This window comes from Notechis scutatus, chromosome 6, assembly GCF_049901735.1.
Source record: "Notechis scutatus isolate UNSWTSFEM ecotype Mainland chromosome 6, rNotScu1.2, whole genome shotgun sequence".
Lineage (NCBI taxonomy): Eukaryota > Metazoa > Chordata > Lepidosauria > Squamata > Elapidae > Notechis > Notechis scutatus.
In genome coordinates this window covers 82,384,722-82,412,549 of record NC_142014.1, presented here as the reverse complement: position 1 = coordinate 82,412,549, position 27,828 = coordinate 82,384,722, and the positions used below count along the sequence as shown (strand labels likewise).

The window sequence follows — 27,828 nt, the reverse complement described above, 5'->3', positions numbered from 1 at the left end:
GCTAGCTGTCAGGATTCCGGCAGTGACCCCCATTTAAATCTTAAGTCTTGAGCCAAACTTCCAAAACTTAAAAAGGATTTATTAGGAGTAAACATGCAGGCACTTCCTGGGTGTAGCCGACTCTGAGACACACAATTCATTCTAACTCTTGACCCTGGGTTTCCCCCCACCCCCTGGGTGTATCATAATCCATATTCTCCAATGGGACACATCCATAGCCAAGAGTCATCAATCATGTTCTCCAGTTAGAATTTTGCATAGCAGAAACTTCAGTCACCTAGTTACAATATTTGAAAACTATTTATGGAATGCACTTTCGATTTTGCAAGCTGCCACACTGCTCCCCCCTCCCTTTCTGTTGGCCACTCTAAAAAGACCATAGAAATGTTTTGTGAGTTGACACACAAAACAAAAGACCTTCACCTCCAAGGATGGGATTAAAAATTTACATTCCCCTCCACCCAAATTCTAAGAACTGGACAGGACCATTCAGGATATAATAAGATGAACCCACTACCATTTAGCAGAAGACACGGAGCTCACTACATGGCACAATTGCCTAAGGGCATTACACACACCACACACACACACACACACACACACAGAGAGAGAGAGAGAGAGGGGGAGAGGGAGGGACACTCATCTAGCTAATTGTTCAGCTGACCCAGAACCGCATGTTGTTGGCTCTGTTCATCAATAAACTTTCTTTCCAATCAAGCCTCCATGTTGTTTCCGGCGTCTTTCTTGGAACTGAACGAGATGGATTTTCCTTCCAACAAATGATAACGCTTCAATTGAACTAACCAGTAAGATCATCAGATTCCCCATTGCATTTAGTAGCTATAAATTTGCAGATTGGATGTCGTCTCATACATTGACATGTAACTGGGAAATGAAACACCTTTGGATTTAAATAAGTTTAACGTTGCTTATGGTTTAATATGACTCTTCCTCTGTTTGCCACAGGCAGGAGTGCCAGCTATGAGGATCAGTGGCCAGGAGGTCTGCTTCCCACCAGGCGTGTTGATCGGGAATTAGCGGGGTGTGAGCTCCAACAGTGGGGATCAGTCCAAGTTGGGGAAAGAGAGACAGACGTGAAAGGTTAAGCAGAGCTTTCCATAGTTTCACACCCAACATTCAGAGATGCAAAGCAGAAGAGCAGCCCCTGTGGGGAGTCTGTGATAGTCATAGATGCAAGGATCATCCCTTTTTTGAAAGTGCCATTGAAACTTTAGTTGCTAAATGAAAAGTTGTAAGCAGGAGTGGGCTGCTGGGGGTTCGCAGGGGTTCAGGGGAGCCCCTCACTAAGACTCTCTGCAGTTCAGAGAACCCCCAAATCACACTCCTGGCTTGACCCACCAACTCCTCCCCTCCCCTCCCAGGAGTCTCCATGGGGTCCATTCTGGATGCAGATAAGTGCAGGGCATGCAGGGAGGTTCAAGGAGGGCCAGAAAAAAGGGCTCCTGGAAGTTCGGGAAGGGCAGAAATTGGGCCCGTTTCCAGCTTCCAGAGAGCCTCCAGAGTCCAGGGAGGCGGTTGTCGTCCTCCGGGGGGCTCAAGGAAAACCTCTGGAGCCTGGGAAAGGTAAAAATGCCCCCACCAACAACATGGTGCAGGAGGCCAACGAGGCCACGCCCACCATGGCCACGCCCACCCAGCAACCGGGCAGGGAACCCTTTGCTAAAATGTTGGAAGCCCACCCCTGTGAGGGAAGGACAACCTGCACGAACAGAACTAATCTTCATCCTTCTAACTCCACGGAGCTTTCGTGCCTGTTTTCTCTTGGTCCCTGAGTGACTTAGCCAAGATGGAATTAGGAGTCCCAGAAAGACTGGGCATGGGGAGGTTGTGGGGATCCACTGACGGAGATTAAACAAACCAGGTGCAGCCTGAATAGGTTCAGAGATCACCGCATGACCAGAAAAGCAGGAGGACAGATCCTGGTGATGTACAATAGCTCCAGGAAGGAGAAGCATCTGATTGTTCCATGGAAGAGAGAGTAGATCCACTTCTCCACTTCCCCTACATCGGGGCAGAGTTGTGGTCTGTGGTGTCACATGGCAAGTATGGGTATACTGGAGAAGCAAGGGGTGGGTGCCTGCTCTTGGGCAGAACTTCACGGAAGGAGCTCCACATAGTTAGCAGGGAATAGGCCAACTCTACCACGGCAAGATCCACGCCACCAGCCCTCATCCACCTGTTCGATGGATGTGATGATGTCTCCAGGGTCAAAGGAAATCTCATCTTCCCCCTCTGGAAAACAAAATGGAGACGGTCTTAACTAGCAGGCAATACTTGTTTAGACCAAGAGTAAGCATTTTCCTGACAATTAGAACCATTAATCAGTGGAACAACTTTCCTCCAGAAGTTGTGGGTGCTTCAACACTGGAGGTTTTCAAGAAGAGACCGGACAACCATTTGTCTAGAATGGTATGGGGTCTCTTGCTTGAGCAGGGGGTCGGACTAGAAGACCTCCAAGGGCCCTTTCCAACTCTGTTAGTCTGTTATTCCTCACCCATCATAATTACCTCCAGGGGTGGGATTCTACCGGTTCGGACTGGTTCTGTAGAGCTGGTTGTTACGGTGCTGCTCAGTTCAGAGAACCAGCAAATTGCGCCCCTGGCTGGCCTCGCCCCTGGCTGGCCTCACCCCTCCCCTCCCTGCCCAGTCAGTCCTTATCGCGCATGCATGACATTGTACGCATGTTTGACATCACTGACGGCATTCTCCCCCACTCAGTCACTCCTTAAGGTTTTCTTTTTTCCTCCTGATGATCAGCTGTTCCGATGATCAGCTGTTCCAGGATCCCCCTCACTGTCTTACTGCTTTGCCCAGGAGGTGAAAAAACAGAGCACAGGGCGTGTGCCCTGCTTCCGAAATAGAAGAAGAAGCCACACCCACCCAGTCACATGGCTACACCCACCTAGCCATGCCCACCTAGCCACGCCCAAAGAACCAGAAGTGGTAAAAATATTTGCATCCCACCCCTGGTCACCTCCGTGTGCTTCCCAGTCCCCATTATCCAGAAGAATTGACCCACCTCCTTGATAGTCATAGAGGGCCAGGGCAGACAGGCTTCCTTCACTCACATCATAAATATGCTCTTCAACACCTGAGAAAGAAAATTGTGGAGATGGGGGTATCTTATTACGACCATCGTCTGAATGATCCTGCCTCTTTAACTTGAAAAGTTGAGTTGAACCTCAACTGCTCCCACCCTCAATGGCTCAAGAATTTAAATCAAGGCACATTTATCTCAAAGGGTTGATGTTCTAAGAGTCTTGGTGGACAATCACTTAAATTATGAGCCAACCATGGGCAGCAGCTGCCAAAAAAAGCCAATGCAGTACTAGGCCGCACAAACAGGGGGACAGAATCAAGATCACGTGAAGTGTTAATACCACTTTATAATGCCTTGGTAAGGCAACACTTGGAATTCTGCATCCAGTTTTGGTCATCATGATGTAAAAAAAGATGTTAAGACTATAGAACAGGGGTTCCCAACGGGTGCTCACACCCCTGGGGTACGAGATGATATTCCAGGGGTGCGAGAAAAGTCCAGGTAAATAATAGGATATTGGCTATATGTTGGCATTTTTATTTATTATGCAATGGATTAACTTTGTTTTCATTTTAGAGTTAAGTATTGTTATTTAGTGGCCGTCACATACATAGCTGAAAAGATTCAATCCTACCATATATTTAACGCGTTCAGTAGTTCCTAAAGTCTAAATTTCAGGGGTGCAAGGTTCAAGTGAAAAAATTTTAGGGGTGTGGGGGCGAAAAAAAGGTTGGGAACCACTGCTCTAGAAAGAGTGCAGAGAAGAGCAACAAAAAGGATTAGGGAACAGGGAACAGAGAAACAGGGGCAGGATGAACACGAGAGACAGAGCTCAGGCGAGGAGCAAGGACCACTCCTTCCTGATCCAAGAGCACAGAGAGCAGAGAGAAGGCGGGAACAGTGCAGACTGAGCAGGCTACTCGGGAGGAAAGCGCCCCACCCCTCTTCACAAAGCACACCTGGGGAATGAGGCTTAAGGAGACGCTGTGGAGAGGGACATTTGTCAGAAACAAACACTAAATTCCTGGAGTGTTGAGTGCCGACGTTGGAACTTCCCAAGAGTCCTTGAATTCTTTCCGGCTTTCGGGACTAATTCCCTGGATCCTTTGCTTCCTTAACTCCTTGATTTGCCCTGCTGGATTTATTGCTGGGCAGCCTTGGGGTACACCACGCAGGGTTGGAGTATTTGCAGCCAGAGGCTGCTTGGGGTGTCGGGGGGGGTTTGTCATCATTTTGCTCTGGGTCTTGCCAGAAACGTGGGAGCGTTTGGGGAAATCTGGAGCCATAAAAGGGTGGTTTGAATTGCTAGTTGCCTGTGTTATCTCTGTGCCATGCCCCGGGTCATCACACATACTACACATTGAAGTCAAGACTTGAGTTTCCAACTCCCTGCTCAACCAACTCGCCCTCCTTCTCTCACCTGAAGAAGTCATTCCTCCAGGCTGGCCACTGCAGAGTTCCTCATATTCCTGGTCCACCTCAGCACCGTCATCTTTGGAGGTGTCCTTGTGGTCTGGCATTTCCTCATAATCCCCTCTGTCGTCGTCATCCTCAGCCAAGGGAGGAGGTTCCTCGTAGTCCACGTTTCCAATCACATCCTCATAATCACCTCCATCCTCGACACTTTCCGTATAGAGGGGCTGCTCCTGTCCTTGGTGGCCAGAAGGTGGGAGAGGAAGTTCTCTTCTGGGGTCACCTTGCAAGTCCAGGCCCCGTGGAGGAAGAACAGGAGGCTCATCCTCTTCCTCTTCTTCCTGGAAAAAGAAGAACCAGGTCCTTCAACAACAAACTCGCTTCCTGTCAAGTCTACTTTTTCTTCTGGAGGAACCAGAATTGGACCAGATGGGACACCCACCTAGGACAACCGTTCATTCTTAATGACAGAGAGCAACAGTCCACACTATATGATACTGGGAATCCTTGACTTATGACCACAATTGAGGAGGGGGGGTAGAGGAGGACTGTGGGGTCCTTGGTGGTCTCTGAGCTTGGCCTATTTTCTTGCAGATATTTCATGACCCAACTAGGTACCATCATCAGTGCTAGAAGGGTGGGGTTGGTCAAGTGGAGGGGAGGAGGAGAAAGGAGGAGGAGGAGGAGGAGGAGGAGGAGGAGGAGGAGGAGGAGGAGGAGGAGGAGGAGGAGGAGGAGGAGGAGGAGGAGGAGGAGGAGGAGGAGGAGGAGGACTGTGGAGTCTGGTGGTCTCTGAGTTTGGATTATTTTCTTGCAGATATTTCATGACCCAACTAGGTAACATCATCAGTGCTAGAAGGGTGGGGTTGGTCAAGTGGAGGAGGAGGAGAAAGGGAGGAGGAGGAGGAGGAGGAGGAGGAGGAGGAGGAGGAGGAGGAGGAGGAGGAGGAGGAGGAGGAGGAGGAGGAGGAGGAGGAGGACTGTGGAGTCTGGTGGGAGTTTGGATTATTTTTTGCAGATATTTCATGAGGTAACATCATAGTGCTAAAGGGTGGGGTTGGTCAAGTGGAGGAGGAGGAGAGGAGGAGGAGGAGGAGGAGGAGGAGGAGGGAGGAGGAGGAGGAGGAGGAGGAGGAGGAGGAGGAGGAGGAGGAGGACTGGAGTCTGGGGGTCTCTGAGTTTGGGTTATTTTCTTGCAGATATTTCATGACCCAACTAGGTAACATCATCAGTGCTAGAAGGGTGGGGTTGGTCAAGTGGAGGAGGAGGAGAAAGGGAGAAGGAGGAGGAGGAGGAGGAGGAGGACTGTGGAGTCTGGTGGTCTCTGAGTTTGGATTATTTTCTTGCAGATATTTCATGACCCAACTAGGTACCATCATCAGTGCTAGAAAGGAGGGGGTTTGAGGAATGTAGCAGCAGCAGCAGGAGGAGGAGGAGGAGAAGGAGGTCTCTGACAATCTGATGACGTTACCCAGTTGTGTCATGAAATGTCTGCAAGAAAACAGCCGAGCTCTGAGAGTACCAGGGACCCCTCAGATGCACAGAAGCAGTATGGAAACAAGGGCTTGGCAAGTACGTTCCCCTTGATGGCAGCAATGTCGTACCTGTGAATTCACATTCATACATTACGCTCTCAGTCTCCCTACCTGGTGTTGGGGAGGCAGAGGAGGCAGGCTGCCCTTTAGGGGCCTGTGTCCAGGCACCGATGGAGGGCTCCAATCTCGCTCTTCACTCTTCTTCATTTCCTTAAAAGGAGGAAGACATTCAGCCCTTTGTCCCTGCAGGCCAACCTTTCCATGATTTTCCTCCATAGCAGAAGAAATTGACCATACAAAGAATATTAAGGGCCCACGTCTTTCCCAAATCAACATTTCCAATTCCCTTGAAGAGGGGGACCCCCTCTGGAAAGGTCAGGGGGTTCGCAGGGGTTTGGGAGAGCCGATAGCTAAGATTCTGTGCAGAGCCCCCAAATCCCACTCCTGGCTGGCCCCGCCCATCGCTCCCTGCCCCTCCAAGGAGTCCCCAGGCGGCCATTTTGTATACGGTGCAGGGAGTGCGCGGAGGCTTGTGGGGGGAGGGTGGAAAATGGGCCTCCTGTAAGTTCAGGGAGGGCAGAAACAGGCCCGTTTCCGGCTTCCAGAGAGCCTCCCGAGCCCGAGGAGGCCGTTTTCACCCGCCTGGAGGCTCGAGAAAAGCCCTCCCCTCCCGCCATGGTGCAGGAGGCCAACTAGGCCAAGTCCCCCACTCAACATCTGGGCAGAGAACCCGTTGCTAAAATTTTTGAAGGCCCAGCCCTGGGAAAGGGCCTTCAGGGTAGAGATCAGCTGGTCTCCCGGAATTTGTTGGCCTCAAGTACTCCCTTAGATGGCTTAGTATCCCAGTATTTGAGGAGCTGCCCCAAAGGAGGAGCGTTATTCTCCAAAGTCCCAAATGGCAGGAGAAGAAACAACGGATGGAAACTCATCAAGGAGAGAAATCAGGGGGAATTTCCTGACAGTGAGAGCAATTGATCAGTGGAATTCCTTGCCACCGGAAGTTGTGGGTGCTTCATCCCTGGAGGTTTTCAAGAAGAGACTGGACAGCCACTTGTCTGAAATGATATAGGGTCTCCTGCTTGGGCAGGGGGCTGGACTAGAAGACCTCGAAGGTCCCTTCTAGCTCTATCCTGATCGATTGAAGAGTATGGATAGACTTCAGGTTGCAATTATTCATTTAGTGACTGTTTGAAGTTACAATGGCGCTGGAAGAAATGGACTTACAACCATTGTTCACCCTTATGACTGACGTAGCATCCCCATGGTCCCATGAATGAAATTAAAGTCGTTTGGCAACTGACTCATATTTATGACGGTTGCGGTGTTCTGGGGTTACATGTTCCTCTTTTGCAACCTTCTGACCAAGAAAGTCAACAGGGAAGCCAGATTCACTGGACAACCCATGTGACTCGCTTAACAACTGCCAGGATTCACTTAACAAAGGTGGCAAGAAAGGTGGTAAAATGAGGCAAAACTCACTGAACAGCTGACTCGCTTAGCAACAGAAACTTTGGGCTTAATTGTGGCCGTAACTCAAGGATTACCTCTACAGAGAAGTCTACTCATGGGGTGAAGGTGAAAACACATGGCTAGCTGGCTGTCCTGCCCCTGTTGGACTCTGATTCTGAGGGGGAGGTCGAACAGCTGACAGGGAGTGGGAGTATGGCTCCGGTGGCTGTGGAAGAAACAGGGGAAGGACACAGGCCGGCTGGGCATTCAGAGGAAGACCCAGGTCCACCCCCTCTTCATCCTAGGGCATGCAGGGAAGAACACAGAAGGAGCAACGCGGGTTATGGGGGAGAAAGGGGCCCTGATTCCCTCTATTAGCTGCAGCTGGGGAAACAGGATAAAGAGGGTGTTTGCGCACAGCACTTTGCTGGAAGCAAAGCGTGAATTATCTCTGTTTGTCAAGTCTTAACTGGGTTCTGGCGTCCTCCCAACTGTGTGTGTGTTTCATTATCTTTTGAGTTCTGCAATTCCTTATCCTGCCCTGTCTCGTTAATTGCTGCAGCTGTGGTTTGTATTGGTTTTTATTTATAATCTATATGTACTTTGGTTTTCGGACTGAATTTCTTCCCTTTTAAAGACTGTTCTTGGGAGAGTTTTTTCTCCAGCCAATGATAACTGGACATTGGGGGCCAAGTTGGAGGAATTAAAAGGACTTTACCTACTTTTGTGACTTTGTGGCTTTTGTACCACACCCCGGCTCATCACACTGGCCCCAGATGCATGAAAATCAACTTCACTTCTGTGAAGTGATGACAACACTGAGCAACAATCCTAAACCAAGAAGGACTTAACCCCACCTGGTTTGAGTTGATTGGTGAAGAACATGCCTAGTCAAGACTCAAGATCCTCACCTTTGACTTCTCTTGGGTTTCCTGAAGTTCCCGGGCCTGGCAACGCGCTCGTTCCTCTTCTGCCTTCTTCCTCTTCTCTTCCTCTGCTGTTTTGGCCATGTTTTCAAAGCGTTGTCTCAAGTTACCCATCCCAGCAGAAGCTGTTTGCAAATGAGAAGGTCAATAGAGGGGCTTCAGAATTGGGAGAAGAAGCTTCCTCCATCTCCAATCAGAAGGAGGCGGGGAATTGTCCCTGCTGGGATTGTGTAGGTCCTCTGGTTGACTGGTCTTCAGGAGAGCTCTGTGAAACCTCCTTAAACCAGGGGTGTCCAACCAGGGGTGTCCAACCTTGGCCACTTTAAGACCTGTGGACTTCAACTCCCAGAACTGATTCCACATTCTGCATCCATGTACGTCGTGCCAGGGATGAGAAAGGGGCATTGTTTTGCTCTCTGTGAGAACTTCCCCTTCTTCCCAGTTGCCCATGGATAAACTTACTAGCTTCCACAGGTTTTGTCTTCTGATACGAGGAAATGGGAGCTTCCATGTCACCAAAACCAGCAGCGCTCTGCAAGAGAAGTTAAGGGGAACCAATAAAAGAAAACATTCGTAGCCCAGGATTGGTCCTCTCTGAGCTTGATGGTTTTCTTGCAGACATTTCATTACCCAACTAGGTAACATCATCAATGCTAGAGGGGAGGGGAGTTTGCAAAGTAGGGGGATGGGAAAAGGAGCAGGAAGACTGTGGGATCCTTGGGGCTCTCTGAGCTTGGTGGTTTCCTTGCAGATGTTTCATGACCCAACTAGGGAACATCATCAGTGCTAGAAGGGGGTGGGGTTTGCAAGGAGGAGGAGAGGGAGAGGGAGGAGGAGGAGGGGGGACACTGGGGTCCTTGGTGCTCTCTGAACTTGGTGGCTTTTTTGCAGATGTTTCATGACCAAACTAGGTAACATCATCGGTGCTAGAAGAGAGTGGGGTTGCAGGAGGAGGAAGAGGAGGAGGTAGAGGAGGAGGAGGAAGACAATGACAATGATGATTATGAGGAGGAGAAGGAGGAGGACGATGATGACTGTGGAGCCATTGATGCTCTCTGAGCTTGGTTGTTGTCCTGCAGGTGTTTCATGACTCATCTATGGAACATCATCAGTGGTTTCCCCACTCACTTCTAGCACTGAAGTTGAAGTCCACCTATCTTCACGTTGTTAAGATTGGCAAACTAATCTAGATTTATTAAACCCATTCCTGATTTATCCTTCCCCTGAAGAATCCGTAGGCCATGAAAACAAGTCTTTCTCCTTTTACATCAGATTGAAAATGGCTGCAACACCCGCTAATGGCACCACTTTAAGAACGCAGCAACTATCACAGACCCACAGATCCCCACACACACACATTTTGCATGGACCCCATGCAAGATGGACATACAGTAAGCAGTGGGACTTCCATCATGCAGAAGTGGCCAGCATCTTGACATCCTTTTTACTTCCCTGTGTACCCCAGGTAGCATAAGTCCACTACCAAAGGGTAGGAGGAAGTTATGGACACCTTGGGTCTAAAGAATGGGAATTGTAGTCTAACATATCTGCAGGGGAAAACATTGGAGAAGCTTCTCCTGAAACCTTGATGTCAGGAGAATAAAATCAAGCAGTGGGGCTAGAATTAGAAGCGTTCGTGGTAGAGAGTTTGAGCGGGCTAATGTCCTCCTGAGCACCTTCTTCCAACCATCAAGACCCCAGCTGAGCCCACCCCAGGTTCAACGTCCATTTACCTTGTCCACTCTGTCTTTCTGCACCCCATAACGGCCTCCAAAGCCTTGAGAATGGTCTGCAATAGAGAAAACAGGCAACTTTTTATGGAAGGGAGAAGCATGAGTTGAACTCAGAAGTCCGAGCTTGAGGTCCCTCAAGGGCTAGTTTGAAGAATAGGTTGGTCCCGTGTTCTTTGTGGCAGCCCCTCAAATATATACAACTATACACAGCTAAGAAACGAAGAAAACATAATTGAAAATAATAAAGATGGGAGCCCAACATCTGCTACCCTTGGTTGTCCCCTGTATGGCAGCAATGCCACCATCTCTTTCAAGTTCTGGAAAAGAACCTGGAAGCTTAAATTTGTGAAGGAGGAACTGGATCTTGTGATTCTTAGCTAAAAGATAGTCAGAACAAGGTTTCTTTCTATGTGGTATATCTATGCTCTTCTAAGAGATTGCCCAGCTGCATCTCCTTCCACAGACCTGTTTGAGATTCATGGGGCTTGACTTCTTCCTTGTGGGCCCATCCCAGGGCAGACTTGTCTTGACGGTCCTTCTGCACGCCATACTTCCCACCAAATCCAACGGCATGGTCTGCAATGGGAGAACACGAAGGTCTTCAGAAAGCCATGAGAGGCTAATTGAGATGCAATATGGTAGACTTACAGCTTCCAGACCTGTTTGAGATTCATGGGGCTTGACTTCTTCCTTGTGGGACCATCCCAGGGCAGACTTGTCTTGACGGTCCTTCTGCACGCCATACTTCCCACCAAACCCAACGGCATGGTCTGCAATGGAAGAACATGAAGTTCTTCAGAAAGCCATGAGAGATTAATTGAGATGAACCAAAGTTGACTTACAGCTTCCAGACCTGTTTGAGATTCATGGGGCTTGACTTCTTCCTTGTGGGACCAACCCAGGGCAGACTTGTCTTGACGGTCCTTCTGCACGCCATACTTCCCGCCAAACCCAACGGCATGGTCTGCAATGAGAAGACAAGACATTTTTCAGAAAGACGAAGAGACACGAGAGATTATTTGAGAGGAAAACAAAGGGACTTGCAGCTCCCAGCAAAAGAACAGAAAACAAGACATTTTCTGAGTTTGATGGATAGATACAATCACAAAACCAGCAGATGGCCTAGCCTGGCACAACCTAATAAGCCACTCCCAAATGCACAGCCTAACCAAGATCAGTAAAGTTAGTTTTCTGTGTGAGTGGAGCCACTAAATCATCAGTTGATCTGGTTTGGTGACCTGGTTATGTGTACATAGTCAGTATATTGTGGGGTCCATGGTGCTCTCTGACCTTGGTTGTATTCTTGCAGATATTTCATGACCCAACTAGGTAACACCATCAGTGCTAGAAGGGAGGTGGTTTGAGGAGCTCGGAGGAAGAGGAAAAGGAAGAGGAAAAGGAAGAAAGAAGGAAAAGGAAATAAGGAGAGGAGGAGGAGGAGGAGGAGGAGGAGGAGGAGGAAGAGGAGGAGGAGGAGGAGGGGGAGGAAGAGGAGGAGGAGGAAGAGGAGGAGGAGGAGGAGGAGGAGGAGGAGGAGAAGGAAGAGGACGAGGACTATGGGATCCTTGGTGCTCTCTAAGCTGGGTTGTTTTATTGCAGACATTTCATGACCCAAACTAGGTAACATCATCAGTGCTGGAAGGAGGGGGGTTTGCAGAGAGGAGGAGGAGGAGGATGACGACTATAGGGTCCTTGTTGCTCTCTGAGCTGGGTGGTTTCCTTGCAGACGTTTCATGACCTGACTAGGTAATACCATCAGTGCTAGGAGGGAGTAGGCTTGCAGGAAGGAAGAGGAGAAGGAGAAAAAGGAAATGGAGAAGAGGAAAAAGGAATGAGAAGGGATAAAGAGAAGAAGGGAGGAGGAGGAGGAGGAGGAGGAGGAGGAGGAGGAGGAGGAGGAGGAGGAGGAGGAGGAGGAGGAGGAGGAGGAGGAGGAGGAGGAGGAGAAGGAGAAGGAGAAGGAGAAGGAGAAGGAGAAGGAGAAGGAGAAGGAGAAGGAAAATGAGGAGGAGTGTGAAGTCCTTGGTGGTCTCTAAGCTTGGTTGTTTTGCTAGGTAATTCAACATTACCTAGTTGAATCATGAAATGTCTGCAAGCAGTATAACCAAGCTCAATGATAATGAAGGGGATAGAGTACTGATGATGTTACCTAGTTTGGTCAAGAAACATCTGCAAGAAACCCACCAAGCTCAGGGTCCACCAAGGACTCCACGGTTCAACCTTGAACTACAAATATTGTCGTCTCTTTGAGGCAATATATTGCTAGGTGAGTAGGTTCTAAAGTTTTCTAAGTCTTCCTTTGTGGCTTGGGCTGGTCATTAGCTCTCAACCAAAGTTATCTCCCTTTTTTGATAGGGAAAAAATGGACTTGCAGCTCCCAGTCCAAGATCCAAAGACAGATGGACTTCCTTCTCGGGGAGCTTCCAAGTGGAGGTTGGACAGCCATCTTTCTGGAATCCTTAAATTTTTGTTCTTGTCCTGAGCCAATTCTAGAATTCATGTTCATGATTTGAGAAGATCCTTGTGTAGTAGACTAGCGAGGAAGAAAAGCAACCCCTTGTACATATTGTCCCCAAGCAAGACATGGGTCAGCCAAACTGAAGGACCATCAGGCCACAATTTCAACCCTTCAACCCATCTGTCTTTTTTACAGACCTGTTTGAGATTCATGGGGCTTCACCTCCTCCTTGTGGGCCCATCCCAAGGCAGACTTGTCTTGGCGGTCCTTCTGCACACCATACTTCCCACCAAATCCAATGGCATGGTCTGCAATGGGAGAACATGAAGTTCTTCAGAAAGCCATGAGAGATTAATTGAGATGAACCAAAGTTGACTTGCAGCTTCCAGACCTGTTTGAGATTCATGGGGCTTGACTTCTTCCTTGTGGGACCAACCCAAGGCAGACTTGTCTTGGCGGTCCTTCTGCACACCATATTTCCCACCAAATCCAACAGCATGGTCTGCAATGGAAGAGCATGAAGTTCTTCAGAAAGCCATGAGAGATTAATTGAGATGAACCAAAGTTGACTTGCAGCTTCCAGACCTGTTTGAGATTCATGGGGCTTGACTTCTTCCTTGTGGGACCATCCCAGGGCAGACTTGTCTTGACGATCCTTCTGGACACCGTACTTCCCACCAAACCCAACGGCATAGTCTGAAGTGGGAGAACACAACATTCTTCAGAAGGTTGATGACATGGATGGTGAGGAAAACCTATGGAGATGCTCCATCATCCAGGGCATGGATTGTCTCAAAGGTGCTGGCAACTGGACTTTCTTGGTTTTTTTGAAGATGCTTCGCTTCTCATCCAAGAAGCTTCTCCAGTTCTGACTGAATGGTGGTGGTGTGTGGGGGGGGAATGGAAGGAGTATCCTCAGAGAGACTACTAATGACCAGATGACTGCAAGGAGTATTAATCCTTCCATTCCCCACCACTGAGTCAGAACGGAAGAAGCTTCCTGGATGAGAAGGGAAACCTCTTCAAGGAAAAACAAGGAAGTCCATTTGTGGTGCATCACCACCCTTGGGAAGAGATGGGTGCATCAATGAAAGTGAACTGGCATTCTTGGGCCCCTCTTACTGGGGAAGGGCTGTGGGAATTGGAGAAAGTATAGGGGGAAACACCCAGAAAGCCGGGAGCGGGTTGCTTCAAAACTTACCTTTTTGAGAGGTGTGTATATCTACCTCTCCTTTGTAGTCAAACCCGAGCGCGGACTGCAGGGGAGAGAAAGTGAGAGACAGAGTAATTGCAGCCAGTTGTCTGGGTCACTAGGAATCAACAATAACTGGACGGCTCAAAATAATCAACCAAATGGTTGCCTTCCCTCCATGTTGTTGTCGTTTAAAATGGTAAGCCATCCAGAGTCCCTTAGTGAAGTGAGCAGGTTATAAATTTGATGAATAAATAAATAATGTTGAATGGGAAGAAAACAAAACCACCCAACTTCTCTGCTTCCCTTTCATGCTACAATAAGTAGTATAACCCAAATAGTAGGCAGACCGGTAATAAAACAGCTCCAACCTTATCTGCTCGGTCCTTCTGAACGCCGTACTTTCCACCAAAGCCCTTGGCTGCGTCTGTCTGGGAAGAGTGCATGCCGACCTCGGCAACATACTCATGGCCCAGGGCACTCTGGAGAACCAAAGAAAACCAGGGTTATCTCCTGGCACGCTTGCTATTTGGACAAGTTCTCCAGAAGGTCAAGCTGCCCTGCAGAAGAGCAGCTGTGCGAAAGACCAAGGAGAGATCAGCTGAGAAGGTCAAAAAGGAAGGGGGAGAAAAAAGAACAGAGCCCCACATCAAGTTTGTACCTTGTCCATGCGGTCCTTCTCGGTTCCAAACTTGCCCCCGTAGCCATAGGAAGCTTTGGGTGCCATCTCCAGCTCCTTCTTCTTGAGAACTTCATGTTCCTCAGATACCTTGCTTCTGAGCTGGTGGATGCTGAAAGGAGACATCAAATAGCAGGATTTGGAGGGAGAGGAGGAGGAGGAGGAGGAGGTGGTGGAGGAGGAGGAGGAGGAGGAGGAGTGTCCTTGGGAGGAGGGAGGCTACAGAGGAGGGTTGTGAGAGGAGGAGGAGGAGGAGGAGGAGAGGAGGAGGAGGAGGAGGAGGAGGAGGAGGAGGAGGAGGAGGAGGAGGAGGAGGAGGAGGAGGAGGAGGAAAAAGGAGAAGAACCATAGTGTCCTTGGTCCTCACAGATGGTTCATGACACAACTAGGGAACATCATCAGTGCTACAAGGGAGGAGGGTATGTGTAGAGGAGGAGGAGGAGGAGAGAGAAGGAGAAGAGAAAAGGAGAAGGAGAAGGAGAGGAGAGTGTTCTTGGTCTCACAGAGGAGGAGGAGGAGGAGGAGGAGGAGGAGGAGGAGGAGGAGGAGGAGGAGGAGGAGGAGGAGGAGGAGGAGGAGAAGGAGGAGGAGGAGGAGGAAGGAGAAGGAGAAGGAGAAAAGGAGAAGAACCTAGTGTCCTTGGTCCTCACAGATGGTTCATGACACAACTAGGGAACATCATCAGTGCTACAAGGGAGGGAGGAGGATGGAGGAGGAGGAGGAGGAGGAGGAGGAGGAGGAGGAGGAGGAGGAGGAGGAGGAGGAGGAGAGGAGGAGGAGGAGAAGGAGGAGGAGAACCCTAGTGTCCTTGGTCCTCACACAATGGTTCATGACACAACTAGGGAACATCATCAGTGCTACAAGGGAGGAGGAGAAGGAGGAGGAGGGAGGAGGAGGAGGAGGAGGAGGAGGAGGAGGAGGAGGAGAAAGAGAAGGAGAAGGAGAAGGAGGAGAACCCTAGTGTCCTTGGTCCTCACAGATGGTTCATGACACAACTAGGGAACATCATCAGTGCTACAAGGGAGGAGGGTATGTGTAGAGGAGGAGGAGGAGGAGGAGGAGGAGGAGGAGAAGGAGAAGGAGAAGGAGAAGGAGAAGCAGAAGGAGAACCCTAGTGTCCTTGGTCCTCACGGATGGTTCATGATGCAACTAAGTAACATCATCAGTCCAGGGGGGGTTGGAGGAGGAAAATAAAAATTATGGGTTTCTTGATGCTCTTTGAACTTGATTGTTTTCTTGCAGACATTTCATGACCCAACTAAGTAACATCCTCAGTGTGAAGGAGTGTGGCGTTTGCCACTCACACTGAGGATGTTACCTACTTTGGGTCATGGAACAGCCGCAAGAAAACAACCACGGTCAGAGAGCACCAAGGGCCCCAGTGGTTTGTATCTTAGCTAACTTTGATTCATTTTAATATTTAACCATGTTTTGTATTGCCATTTTTACACGGTTGTAAGCCGCCTGGAATCTCCTCTTGATAGCGAGATGGGCAGTGTATAAATTTAATCAATCAATAAATAAAATAAGTCAGGAGAAATCTCAGCGGAGGCATTGAAAGAAGAAAAATGTCACCAAATGCGAGGACAAGGATGTCCTCCAAGCAGAAGAAAAGCAACACTTCTGCCTTTTTCCAAATAGATACATAAATAAGAGACACAAAAGTTTTCTGAAAAAGAGGAAGGACATCACTTCCTCAGTTTTTGGAGGGCAGAACAAGGAAGCGACATAAATTTGGGGTCACAGGATTCCATCCACACCGAAGAACTTCACGGTCAAGTTGAAGCACAGCCTGGTCTCTCTGGAGGAAGCCCACAAGGTTCTCCAACCTAATGCAATCCCAAATGGATTGCAAATTCCATGCTGTTTGGGGAAGATGGGTGTTGTTATCCAATGACTCTGGACGGGGCAGGGTAGGATAAAGTCTTATGCAAGGATCTGAGCTGTGAGTCTACAGGTGTGTGGAGCAGGAGGGAGAACAAGCACTTCTGAAGTTCTTCTTTCTCCTTCTAATGGTTTCTGGTCCCCCAAATTTAGAGAGTGGAGTGGGAAACTGTGCCCCAAAATAACACTTTCCACTTGTTCACATGACCTCCATTGCTCAAAGTCAACAAAGCCGCTAGTCCTCTTAGCGTTTCTCAATCTTGGTAACTTGAAGATGGGTCAACTTCAACTCCCAGAATTCCTCAGCCAGCATTGCGTGGACTTCAACTCCCAGAATTCCTCAGCTGGCTGGGGAATTCTGGGGGTTGAAGTCCACCCATCTTCACCCTACCACGATTGAGAAACACTGCTTTTAGTCTCCTCAGGCTCAGCTCCCACTAGTAGCTCCGTCTTTCACTGTAGTGGGCCGCCAAAAGTCTTGGCCAACATCTGGGTGAGGACACTACTTCCTTTTCCTGAGAGAAGCAGGCACTGCTATGGTAACCACCAAGAGAAGAAGTCCAACTAGAACCTCAGTCCAGCTCCCCGTATTTCTTCCAACGTGTGTGAGACACAAAGGCCCTCCTTTCCACGTGGCTCTGGGCTCCATTATGGTTGTAACTGGAGGACTGAGGCCAAGGGTTTCGGGGAGGGTCACAGCCTACTTTTGGCCCAGCAGAAGTTGAGGTCTAGAATCTAGATGAAAGGGAAGACGGGGTGAAGAAGCCTCACTCACTTGATGTGTTCTGCACGGCCAGAGCCTTCGATTGTCTTAGCCCCCCAGCGCTGCTCCTTCTCCGAAATGTCATTCTGTCAATGAGAGGAGATAAGAACTTACACCAGGGGTGGAATTCTACTGGTTTGGACCGGTTCAGGCAAACCTGTTGTTAAATTTACACCTGGTTCAGCGAACCCGTATTTGAACCAACCAGCTGGCCCCCCCACCCATCCCCTCCCAGGAGTCTCCATGCGACCCATTTTGGATGTAGGTAAGTGCAGGAGGTTCTGGGAGGGGGGAAAATGGGCCTTATGGAAGTACCAAAAGTCCAAAAACGGGCCTGTTTCTGGCTTCCAGAGGGCCTCCAGAGCCTGGGAGAGGCCGTTTTCAACCTCCCAGAGGCCTGAGGGAAGCCTCCGGATTCTGGGGAAAGTGGAAAATCGTCCTCCTGGAAGTTCCGGTAGGCTACCCACACCATGGCCACGCCCATCCAGCAACCAGGTAGAGAACCGGTTGCTGGGATTTTTGAACCCCACCCCTGTCTTACACCTGGTGGGATTCAGGAGAGGGTCTCCCAGTGCCCATCTGTGGAACATCATCTCCCCAAGGTGAGGTTATCTTCAACTCCACCAACCTCCCAGAAGTCTTTTCAAATGGGCTTTTCCTACATATAGATCAGGGGTCCCCAAACTTTAAGACTTGTGGACTTCAACTCCCAGAATTCCTCAGCCAGCTATGCTATGCTAGCTGAGGAATTCTGGGGAGTTGAAGTCCACAAGTCTTAAAGTTGCCAAATTTGGAGACCTCTCATATAGATCTAAAGCCAGAAATATTTCTCTTAGGTATATTACCAGAAAAAATATATGAACAAAGGGGTTGTATATTTAATATTATTTGTGTTGACAGCAGCAGGAATTGTATTTGCACAGTATTGGGAAAAATGAGCATATTCCTACAGATGAAAACATAATTTAAATTTTTTTTTATTAGACTGCGGAAATGGATCGGCTAATGTTAAAGATAAAGAAGATACAGAATATTTTTTAACCATGGGATTTGTTTTACAAATGGTTAGACAATAAAGATAGAAATTAGAAGTTGGAGGAATACCAGTATATGCAAGTAAATATTTTTATTATTATTGATATTCTGTATAAGTAAATTGACCCAGACAATACACTGTTTATTAAGCACTCATTTATGTTAAAGAAAAATGTTCCAATAATTTTTTTTTCAGATCCCTTGTCTTTACCGGGGGAGGAGAGGTGAAGGAGGGAGACCCCCTGACCTAAGAGTTTTCCCTATTAAATATTGTACCTTATGACTCTTGACGAACGTATCTTTTCTTTTATGTACACTGAGAGCACACACACCAAGACAAATTCCTTGTGTGTCCAATCATACTTGGGCAATAAAAAAATTCTGTCAACTTGCAAAACATTCCTATGCCTGTTTCCAAGTTGCCATAAGAAAGAGGGGAGGAAACCCTAAAGGAGTTTAGGTCAAATGAGCTCAGAAGAACATTCCAAGCTTATCTCGCAAAGATTGTAACTGAGGCAACCGGGTATTCTCAGCCTCAAAAATCCTCTATTGGAGAACATGATTGATGACTCTTGGCTATGCTCGTGTTTCGTTGGACAATCTGAATTATGATACACCCAGAGGGGTGGGGGGAAACAAGGTCATAGGTGATTGTAAATTATGTATCACAGAGTCGGCTTCATACAGGTCATGCCAGCATGTCGCTCCTAATAAATCCTTTGAGGGTTTTTTAAAGTTTGGCTTGAGGCTCATTATTTAATTAGGGCGATCTCTGGAATCCTGACAAATTAACTGATTAATTAATTATTTCATTCATTCATTCATTCATTCATTCATTCATTCACTCACTCACAGTCATGATTAACATCTTGGCTTCAGTGGTGGTATGCTACTGGTTCGGCCCGGTTCTGCCAAGCCAGTAGTGGCGATGAGCAGCAGAAACCGAACCGGTTCTCTCCACTTCTCTCTGCTGTTGGGCCCACCTGCCCGCCTGGGCTCCCATAGCAGAAGTGATATTCACCAGGTTCTGACCAGTTCTGGAGAACCGGTAGCGAAAATTTAGAGTAGTTCGGAGAACCAGCAAATACCAGCCCTGACCAGAGATTTTACAGTATCCTTCCCCTGCCACGCCCACCAAGACACGCCCACAGAACCGGCAGTAAAAAAAAAATGGAATCCCACCACAGTTCCGTACTCACCTTTATCCTCTGCTTTTGAAGTGCATTCGCTTTTCGCGGCACAGGAGAGTGCCGCGTGGCAGTTGCTGAAGCGACCGGGAAAGAGCAGGCTTGCAGGAGGTGAGGTGGAATGCCTGTGTGCCTGCACAAGTGCATGTTTGGCGCACGCATGCACACAAAGCGCACCCACCAAGCCACGCCCACTGAACCATTGGTCAAAGTTCTTGAATCCCACCACCGCTTGGCTTCTTTGAACTTCACCCCTAAGACCATCCTTCCTGCCTCCTGAGAGGCAGCCGTACCCACCCCTGTGGGAGCCAGGCAGAGCCCCATGGGTCTGGAGTCTGGAGCTCCTGAACCACGAGCAACGGAGGAGCAAAGAGGACTTACCACAAAATCCGGGTCAGTGTCCCAATCGTCTCCTTGGGTCTCCACCTTTGCGGACACGTTGTGGCCCACTGCGGCTTTCCACATCTGGGAGGAGAGAGAATCCAACCAACCACGTTTACAACTGACTCTTTGCAGCGTCCTTCCGTGAAAACGATGGTTTAGCAATGCGTTTGCCAGAAACGGGCATTTATTTCCAGCGCCTGGCCAAAAAAAAAAAAAAATGCCCATGGCAAATAGTGGATTCGCTTAATGACCGCAATGTTTGCTTTAAGGACCGCCACTAAAAAAAAAAAAAAAATTGTGCCCAGTCGTGTGGTCACCCGCTTTGCCATCGTCAAAGATTCCATGACGGTCACAAAATGAGGACTACCTGCACCCTTGCTGTACTGCATTAGGACGTGGACCTCAGCAACAGACCTGTTGCTAAACGAGATGGTTGGCCCATCAATCAATCAATCAATCAAATAAACAAATAAACAAATAAAGGTTCCACAGCCATTGCCAGACTGTCTTGTCCTGTCGAGGGGAGCCACGTTGTTCTTTTTCTGCACCATTGGTGTTGCTCCATTGCTCCACTTTTTAAGAACAGACTGGACAACGATTGGTCTTGAGTGGCCCAGGGTTTCCTGCTTGAAAAGGGGGTTGGACTAGAAGATCTCTGAGGTCCCTTCCATCTGAGTTATTCTCTAATTGTGTCAGGGTTTCCTGCTTGAGCAGGGGGTTGGACTAGAAGACCTCTAAAGTCCCTTCCCAACTCTGTCATTCTGTTGTTCTTCCCTTAACTGCCGGAATAGTAATAGGGGCCCACATGTAACCCCTTTGTTGTGTGAATTGCCTTGGCTTCTTCCCGGGTGCAATTTATGGTCTTCGCCTTTAAAAGCAGAGGGCCAGGTTATCAGTTTGACCGTGTCTCTTTAAGGACATCTATCCCTCCTACCTGGTCAGGCAGGGTGGGCACGGTCCTGGTCTCTTCCCCTAAATTATGCCATCTGACAGGAGCTAGTTTAAAACAACAACAACAACCACAACAGTAAAGGAATCCCTGGGGATTTAACTCTGCTAGTTGTTGCCAACCATAGCAGGCACTGCTCATCTCCGGCCATCGAGCTACCACTGTCCAAAGACATTTCCGTGGTCATATCTTTGCAGTCATAACATCATGGACCTTCATGGAGCTGATAAGAACTTGAATCAGAATAGAGCAGGAAGGGACCTTGGAGGTCCTCTAGTCCAGCTTCCCGCTCAAGCAGGAGACCCCATACCCAATGGTGGGATTCAGCCAGTTCGCACCACTTCGGGAGAACTGGTTGTTAACTTTCTCAGTGGTTTGGTGAACTGGTTGTTGGAAGAAATCATTGTTCAGAGTATCATAGCGTAAATTCAGTGCCAGAAAAGGAAACACAGATGGCTGAGACTTCATTTAACTTCTTTTTAAACACATGAAGTCAATTTTACAATACCAGTTGTAGATTGCTCCAACATGGAGCAAACTCAGACAGAAACATGTTGAACCTGAAGATCTGCAAGAAGTATTATTTGCAAGAACTGGTGGGACCATAAAGTAGAAAAAAGTCATAGAAAATTAAAAAAAAGTTAAATTGCTCTGGGACTTCAGAATCCAGACAGAGTGGCACCTGCCAAATAACACACTGGACATAACAGTTGTCGACAACAAAGGCAAAAAAGTCAGAATAGTGGATGTGACAGTGGCTGGAGAGAGCAGAAGAGAAGAGAAAGAACTGGAGAAGATAACAAAATACAGAGACCTACAAATAAAAGTAGAACGACTATGGCAAAGGCAAGCAAGGGTAGTACCAATAGTAATGGGTGCCTTGGGTACAGTCCCAAAACAACCGGAGCACCACTTGAACACCATCAGTGGCATGGACAAATTTGTCATCGGTCAATTGCAGAAGGCAGCTTTACTTGGAACAGCTTCCATCCTGCGACAATATCCGTAACACCATCAAACGTCCAGATTTGGTCCTTGGTAGGGACTTAATAGGTACACAAAAATGCCAAACCCAGCCTGAACATCTGGCTGGCTGCGCGATGAATAATAAAATGAAATTTTATGGGCTGCACCAATGTGGGACTCTTTTTTTTTTTTTTGGTCTTGAACCGCTTCCTTTTTTAAAAAATAAATTTAAAAGCAAACTTTATTGCATATACGATTAAAATAAATGAACAAACATGTACACAACATAGAAAAAAAACACCTGAATCAAGGGCAATTCCATTATCGACAGTTTGTGGTTCCTTATTTGTTATCATTATTGGTGTCATATTTACAATGAAATCGCTTGAACCGCTTCCTTAAATGGCTGTTCGCTCTGGACTGTGGTGCAGGCAAGAGATGGAAACTCAGCTAACCATCCTACAGTCAGCCGGATGTAAGTCGAAAGGAAACGATCGTTCCGTTGCAAGCATTGTGCAGCAAATGAGGCATATACCGGTCTTTGGCTGAGTTCTCTTGTGGGTTCATGCACCAATTCAGCTTTTTTTTTTTCTTCTGTGGTCACAACAGTACAAGCAGTGGAAGCCAGTCTCCAAAGCCCCTCCTCTCCAAGGAGAGGTTAGTGAGTGGGGAGAGGGTGCTTTCCAGCCCCAAAAGAAAACCAACTGGGGGCATAAACCCCGGAATGAGACCTAGAACTAAGGTGAAACTTTCTAAGCACAAAATAAGTTTACACAACGACTCAAATTTTATAGCAGTTGCTTTGCACATGAAGGTGGTAGGGTCTCCTGCTTGGGCAGGAGGGGGTTGGACCAGATGACCTACAAGGTCCCTTCCAACTCTGTTGATCTAAAAGGGACCAGCTTGACCCTGTCCACGTTCCACCCTCCAGTTTTCTCAAGAACAATGAAGAACGCTGGCTTTGAATAAAAGGCGGCCAGTAATGGTAGGTTGACTTGCCCCAAAGCAAGGAGAGATCCAATTTCTTGGCAGTGGGAACACATGAGTGGAATGGCTGGCCTCCAGAAGGCTGCCCCAAAGAAGAGGGGGGTCAAGCTATTCTCCAAAGCACCAGGATCTGCCTCAAAGATCTGCCAGGATCTGCTGCAGCTTTTAAAATCTTCACGGAAAGCATTTACAAAAAGTGCCAGTCAGAGAATGCTGGTGCAGAATTCAGAGGCCCAAACTTCCGCCAGACGTCCCTCCCTGCCCTCCCTCACCCCTTGCAGGAGTCCCTTTTAGCCCAGCTGGACCTCTCCCCTTCCCCCCCATCTCAAACAGGTCCCTTTCTCCCCCCCTCCACTTTGCTCCAGATGCTGCCCTGTGGAAGCCTCGATGGGTACAAGGGGGCAGCTAGGCAGCCGCTGGAGATCAGAAGCTCTGCAGAAGAGAAGCCCAAGAGCCAAGGGAGGGAGGGGGGGCTTTTCAATCCCTTTGGCCCCCCAGCGCTCAATCCCCCCACGGAGCAGAAGTGGCCCTCAGAAGTTCATTGCTGGAAGCTCCCAAGGAAAGCCTGGACTGCCCTCTTGTCAGAAATGGGGTACGATCTCCTGCTTGGGTGGTGGAGGGAGGGGGTTGGTCTAGATGACCTACAAGGTCCCTTCCAACTCTTTGTTAATCTGCTCCCCGTGGCTGCCTCTTCCCAACCGCCCAAGAGGGCTCAAATTGCTGCCTCCTCTTGCTGGGTCGAAGCAACCTTGCCCGTATCCCAGCCGCTCCAGAGATGGGACAAGACCACGGGGCATCTTGGAGCAAGCAAGGTTGACTTGGTGTCACACACACCCCCCATAGCTCAGCCACGAGCCCCCAGCAGCACCCGTGCGCCGCACCTCCAAGCCTCCATACCTTGCCCGGAGCCTCGGTTCCGCTTCTGGCAGCGCCTCGGCTCGGCTTCCTCTCCTCCCACCCTGGTTTCACTTGCAAACCCAAGTTCCTGTTTGAAGTTCGCCAAATCAGGAAGAGGTTTTTTTGCTTCTTCTTGGGCCCCAGAAGACGACCGAGGGCCTGTGGGGAGGGGAGGGGAGGGGGAGGGGAGGGAGGGAAAGTCAGCTCTCCTCTACCCAACCTGGGTCTACATCTGACCCCACTCGAGATGTGGGGAGCGGTGGAAATTCCCAAAGAGGTGGCATGATATCAACCTCCTAAAAAACAGGGGGTCTTCAAACTTGGCCAAGTTTAAGACTTTGTGGACTTCCAACTCCCAGAATTCCCGAGCTACCATGACTGGAGGAGGAGGAATTCTGGGAGTTGGAAGTCCACAAAGTCTTAAAGTTGCCAAGTTTGGGAGACCTCTGTTCTAAAATAAATAAATAGGAATAACTAAGAAGTGCACTCTGCGCATGTTCAGAAGCAAACCAAAGAGGCAATGGTTCAACGAGGCACGATGGAGAGGGAAAAATTAGGACGCACGTCAAGGAAGGCCAAAGCATCTTCAGCTTTCGACGCGCTTCTTCGCAGCCAAAGCGCTTACCTGTGTAGGGCTTGCCTGCAGGTGCTACCTGTTCCGCAGGTGAGAAAGTTGCCCCCCCCCCCCTCCCAAGCAAAGCCAGCTCGTTCCCAATATTGCTTCAAGCCACCCAAAATCCTTTTTAAAAAAAGACTTACCTTTAGATCAGAGGTGTCCATGTTTGGCCGCTTTAAGACCTGTGGACCTTCAGGGCAACTGAATGGAACGGAGTGTTTCTTGGCCGGATGCCTTTCCTGTCAACGATGAGGAGTTTTGTTCAGCAGATATATTCTCAGCATACCCAGAGAAATGTCCGCCTCTACCTAGAATAGAACCCACGGCCTCCTGATTGTGAGGCGAGAGCTCTTCCTCTAGGCCAGTGATCCCCAACCTTTTTATGCCGCGCCGGTATCCCCAACCTTTTATGGCGTGCCCGGTACGCATCAGCTGGACGCCGCCATCTTGTTTTGATGAAAAAGTGCTTCCGGTGAGCTTTCTACCCGGAAAAGCTCACCGGAAGCACTTTTTCATCAAAACAAGATGGCAGCGCCCAGCAAACCAGCGGCCCGGTAGGACTTGTTCCACGGACCGGTACCGGTCCGTGGACCGGTGGTTGGGGACCCCTGCTCTAGGCCATCGCACCACTCGAGGACTACAACTAATAAATGCTGGCTGGGAATTGTGGGAGTTGGAGTCCGCAGGCCTTAAAGCGGCCAAGCGTGAACATCCCTGCTTTAGATATTTGTCAGATGGTGTGTTTTTTTTTCCAATACTTTTGCCCAGGGAATCAAAGTTAGATGAAGCGCGGTGCCGACGCCTTCCCAATTAATTAACAATCCCACGTTGGGTTTTTGCCGGGATTCAAGAGGGACCTCATTAAGGTCCCTGTAATTGTGTAGGGCAGGACTTCAAAGCAACCTCATTAATTAATTCTGCTCCATTTAGAAATGTCCCGATGGAGGTGGGGACGCTCTGAGGCCCAAGGGGCTAAGCTGCGGCGTCTAGAGATCCGGGGATTTGCACTGGCAGCGTTTCTCAAACCCAGCAACTTGAAGGCCTGTGGACTTCAACTCCCACAATTCCCAGCCGGCATTTATGAGTTGTAGTCCTCAAGTGGTGCGGTGGCCTAGAGGTAGAGCTCTCCGCCTCACTGTCAGGAGGCTGTGGGTTCGATTCTAGGTAGACGCAGATATTTCTTTCTCTGGGCACAATGAGAATATATCTACTGAACAAAACTCCACGCTGGCGACGGGAAAGGCATCTGGCCATTAAAACACTCTGCTAACTCCATTCAACTGCCCAGTCTCCACCCGCAAGGGATTATGGGGTCATTCAAAGGAGATGATTTACTAGTCATAGCCCTTGAGTGGTGCGGTGGCTTGGAAGTGGAGCTCTCGCCGCACAATCAGGAGGCTGTGAGTTCGATCCTAGGGAGAGGCAGATATGAGATGAGAATTTATCTGCTGAATACAACTCCGCACTGGTGACAGGGAAGGGCATCCGGCCAGTAAATACTCAGCTCCGTTAAATTGCCTAGACTCCACCCCGCAGGGGATGATAGGGTTGTTAAAAGAAAATGATTTAACAGTCGTAGTCCTCGACATGTGGAAGTGGCTAAGCAAGTCACGACCAATTTATGACCACCTGGGAGTTGAGGGAAACGCCTTCCCAATGACCTTTGGACAAGAAGCCACTCATACGCAAGACGCTCAGAAAAAATAAACATCTTTATTGCACAACAAAGGGGTGGCAGAGACCCAGAAGGCCAGGCGGAGGGGATAAAGGGCACCCCCCCAGGCCATGGGGTGGGGACCCCCATTAAGTGTCCAACGGGGTCCAAGAGGCAGATCCTAGGCCAGACCAAGAGAGGCCTGTCTTTCTTCTTCTCAAAGTGGCCAGAAAGGGAACCCCCTGGCCCATAATCCTGACCCCTTTCCCCTTCAAGCCAAGGATGTGGCTCCCATTAACCTTCCATTAACTGAGCACCGGGAGGTGCGGAGATTGGACGGTCAGGGGGTGTCCGGGGACTTCAGACAGATCCTCCTTTCTTGACTCTCCAGAACAGGACAGAACAGGGTTACCCCCACCTCCTCCCTTTAGGGCAAGGGTCCCCAACATCTTCTCCCGCCCCCGGGCTGCAGCCCACTACCATGCCTTGACCCCTTCGGAACCGGGCAGCAGAAGTGGCGGGCATGCAGGCCCCCCCACTTGTGTCAGAAGCCAGCAAGACAGTGCGCATGCCTGCCCGCCACTTGCACAAATGGGAGGTGCGAGCACACGGGTGCCGCTTGCAGGGACCTCTCCCCTCCCCCCTCTCTCCCCCCAGGCCGGTCCCCCGAATCCAGATCCAAGGTTGGGGAAGCCTGCCTTAAGGGGCAGTATTTCCAGCCCTGGGGGCTAAAACGTGTCCATCACCCCCCCAAATGTGCAGAAAGAGAGAGAACGGATGTTTAACGTGAGTTAGGTGTGAGTCTTCCCTCGGCCCCCCGTCTCAAAAGACCAGGATCCTGGCCTTCTCCTGCAGGAGCCCCCACCTTCGCTAATGATGATTAATGCCACCCAAAGGGAGGCGGGCATCGTCGTCTCTCCGCCCTTTCCTGCCCACCCACCCCCAAAATCAACGGTGGACTGATGATGTGAAACCCCAAGTTGGCCGGCGAAACCCTGGCGCTTCCCTTGAAGGAGCGGCACAAACCCTGCATCGCCAAGGGCTGAGGAAGTCCGTCGCCTGCTTTAACTAACCAGGATTGGGCTTGACCTCTGGCGGCCTCAACCAGGCCGCGGGAAGCCCCCCCACCCTGGTGTCCAGACCAGCAGGGTCAACCCTCCACCCCTGCCGCCAGGCATCGGGGTCCGCGGTCCAGCCAAGTTCCGGTGCCTCGGTCTTCTCACAGGCGTCCCACGGCGTGCAGGAATATCAGCAGGTGGATCCCGAGGAGGTAGAGGGTGGCCAGCAGGGAGAACAGCCTCCGGGGGCAGAAGAGAGAGCGCAGGACACGCGGCAGCCCCCGGGGCCCTCGAGCCTGTGGGGGGGGGGGGAGAGCCATGAAGGGGAGGAGGAGTTAGAGAAGGAGGGCGCCTCGACCCCAGAGCCCCAGCCCAGCTGCCGCCAAGGGAGGCGGGAAAGGAATGGTGATGGATGCTGTCTGATGGGAGGGACAGTCCGTGCCGGGAGGGGGACTTTCCACTCTGTTCGTGAGTGAAAGGAAGAGGGAGATGGTAAGGCTGAGGGAGGGAGGGAGGGAGGGAGGAAAAGGAAGGAAGGAAGGAAGGAAGGAAGGAAGGAAGGAAGGAAGGAAGGAAGGAAAGAAAGAAAAGGAAGGAAGGGAAGGAAGGAAGGAAGGAAGGAAGGAAGGAAAAGGAAGGAAGGGAAGGGAAGGGAAGGGAAGGGAAGGGAAGGAAGGGAGGGAGGGAGGAAGGAAGGAAGGAAGGAAGGAAGGAAGGAAGGAAGGAAGGAAGGAAGGAAGGAAGGAAGGAAAAGGAAGGAGGGGAAGGAAAGAAGGAAGGAAGGAAGGAAGGAAGGAAGGAAGGAAGGAAGGAAGGAAGGAAGGAAGGAAGGAAGGAAGGAAGGAAGGAAGGAAGGAAGGAAGGAAGGAAAAGGAAGGGAGGGAAGGAAAGAAAGAAAAGGAAGGAAGGAAAAGGAAGGAAGGAAGGAAAAGGAAGGGAGGGAGAGGGAGGGAGGAAGAAAAAGGAAGGGAGGGAGGGAGAGGGAGGAAGGAAGGAAAAGGA

The 27,828-nt window shown here is 49.6% G+C and overlaps 2 protein-coding genes across 6 annotated transcripts in view; both read right to left on the bottom strand.

The window, feature by feature from the left end:
- Window positions 1–58: 58 nt before the first annotated feature.
- LOC113431450 (src substrate cortactin-like) lies at window positions 59–23,601 on the bottom strand. Of its 5 annotated transcripts, XM_087968981.1 has the most exons (19): window positions 23,499–23,601; window positions 19,697–19,780; window positions 17,106–17,179; window positions 14,429–14,558; window positions 14,139–14,249; window positions 13,777–13,831; window positions 13,161–13,271; window positions 12,967–13,077; window positions 12,773–12,883; window positions 10,971–11,081; window positions 10,777–10,887; window positions 10,583–10,693; window positions 10,118–10,173; window positions 8,847–8,916; window positions 8,370–8,509; window positions 6,121–6,219; window positions 4,482–4,815; window positions 3,041–3,112; window positions 59–2,253 (listed from the first exon to the last, which is right to left on the bottom strand). In XM_087968981.1, the coding sequence occupies exons 2-19, from the start codon at window positions 19,778–19,780 to the stop codon at window positions 2,117–2,119; spliced, it is 2,028 nt and encodes a 675-aa protein (XP_087825107.1). In that variant the 5' UTR covers window positions 23,499–23,601; the 3' UTR covers window positions 59–2,116. The 5 variants fall into 5 exon arrangements, with proteins under 5 accessions (XP_087825107.1, XP_087825108.1, XP_087825109.1 ...); XM_087968982.1 differs by lacking the exon at window positions 12,773–12,883 and having other exon boundaries at window positions 23,499–23,599; XM_087968983.1 differs by lacking the exons at window positions 10,583–10,693; window positions 10,777–10,887.
- A 2,207-nt stretch (window positions 23,602–25,808) lies between these two features.
- Window positions 25,809–27,828, bottom strand: part of LOC113428112 (golgin subfamily B member 1-like) — a 38,645-nt gene continuing 36,625 nt past the window's right edge. The window contains 1 exon segment of the mRNA XM_087968988.1: window positions 25,809–27,122. Within this exon segment, the coding sequence (XP_087825114.1) occupies window positions 26,988–27,122 (135 nt within the window). The 3' untranslated portion in view covers window positions 25,809–26,987.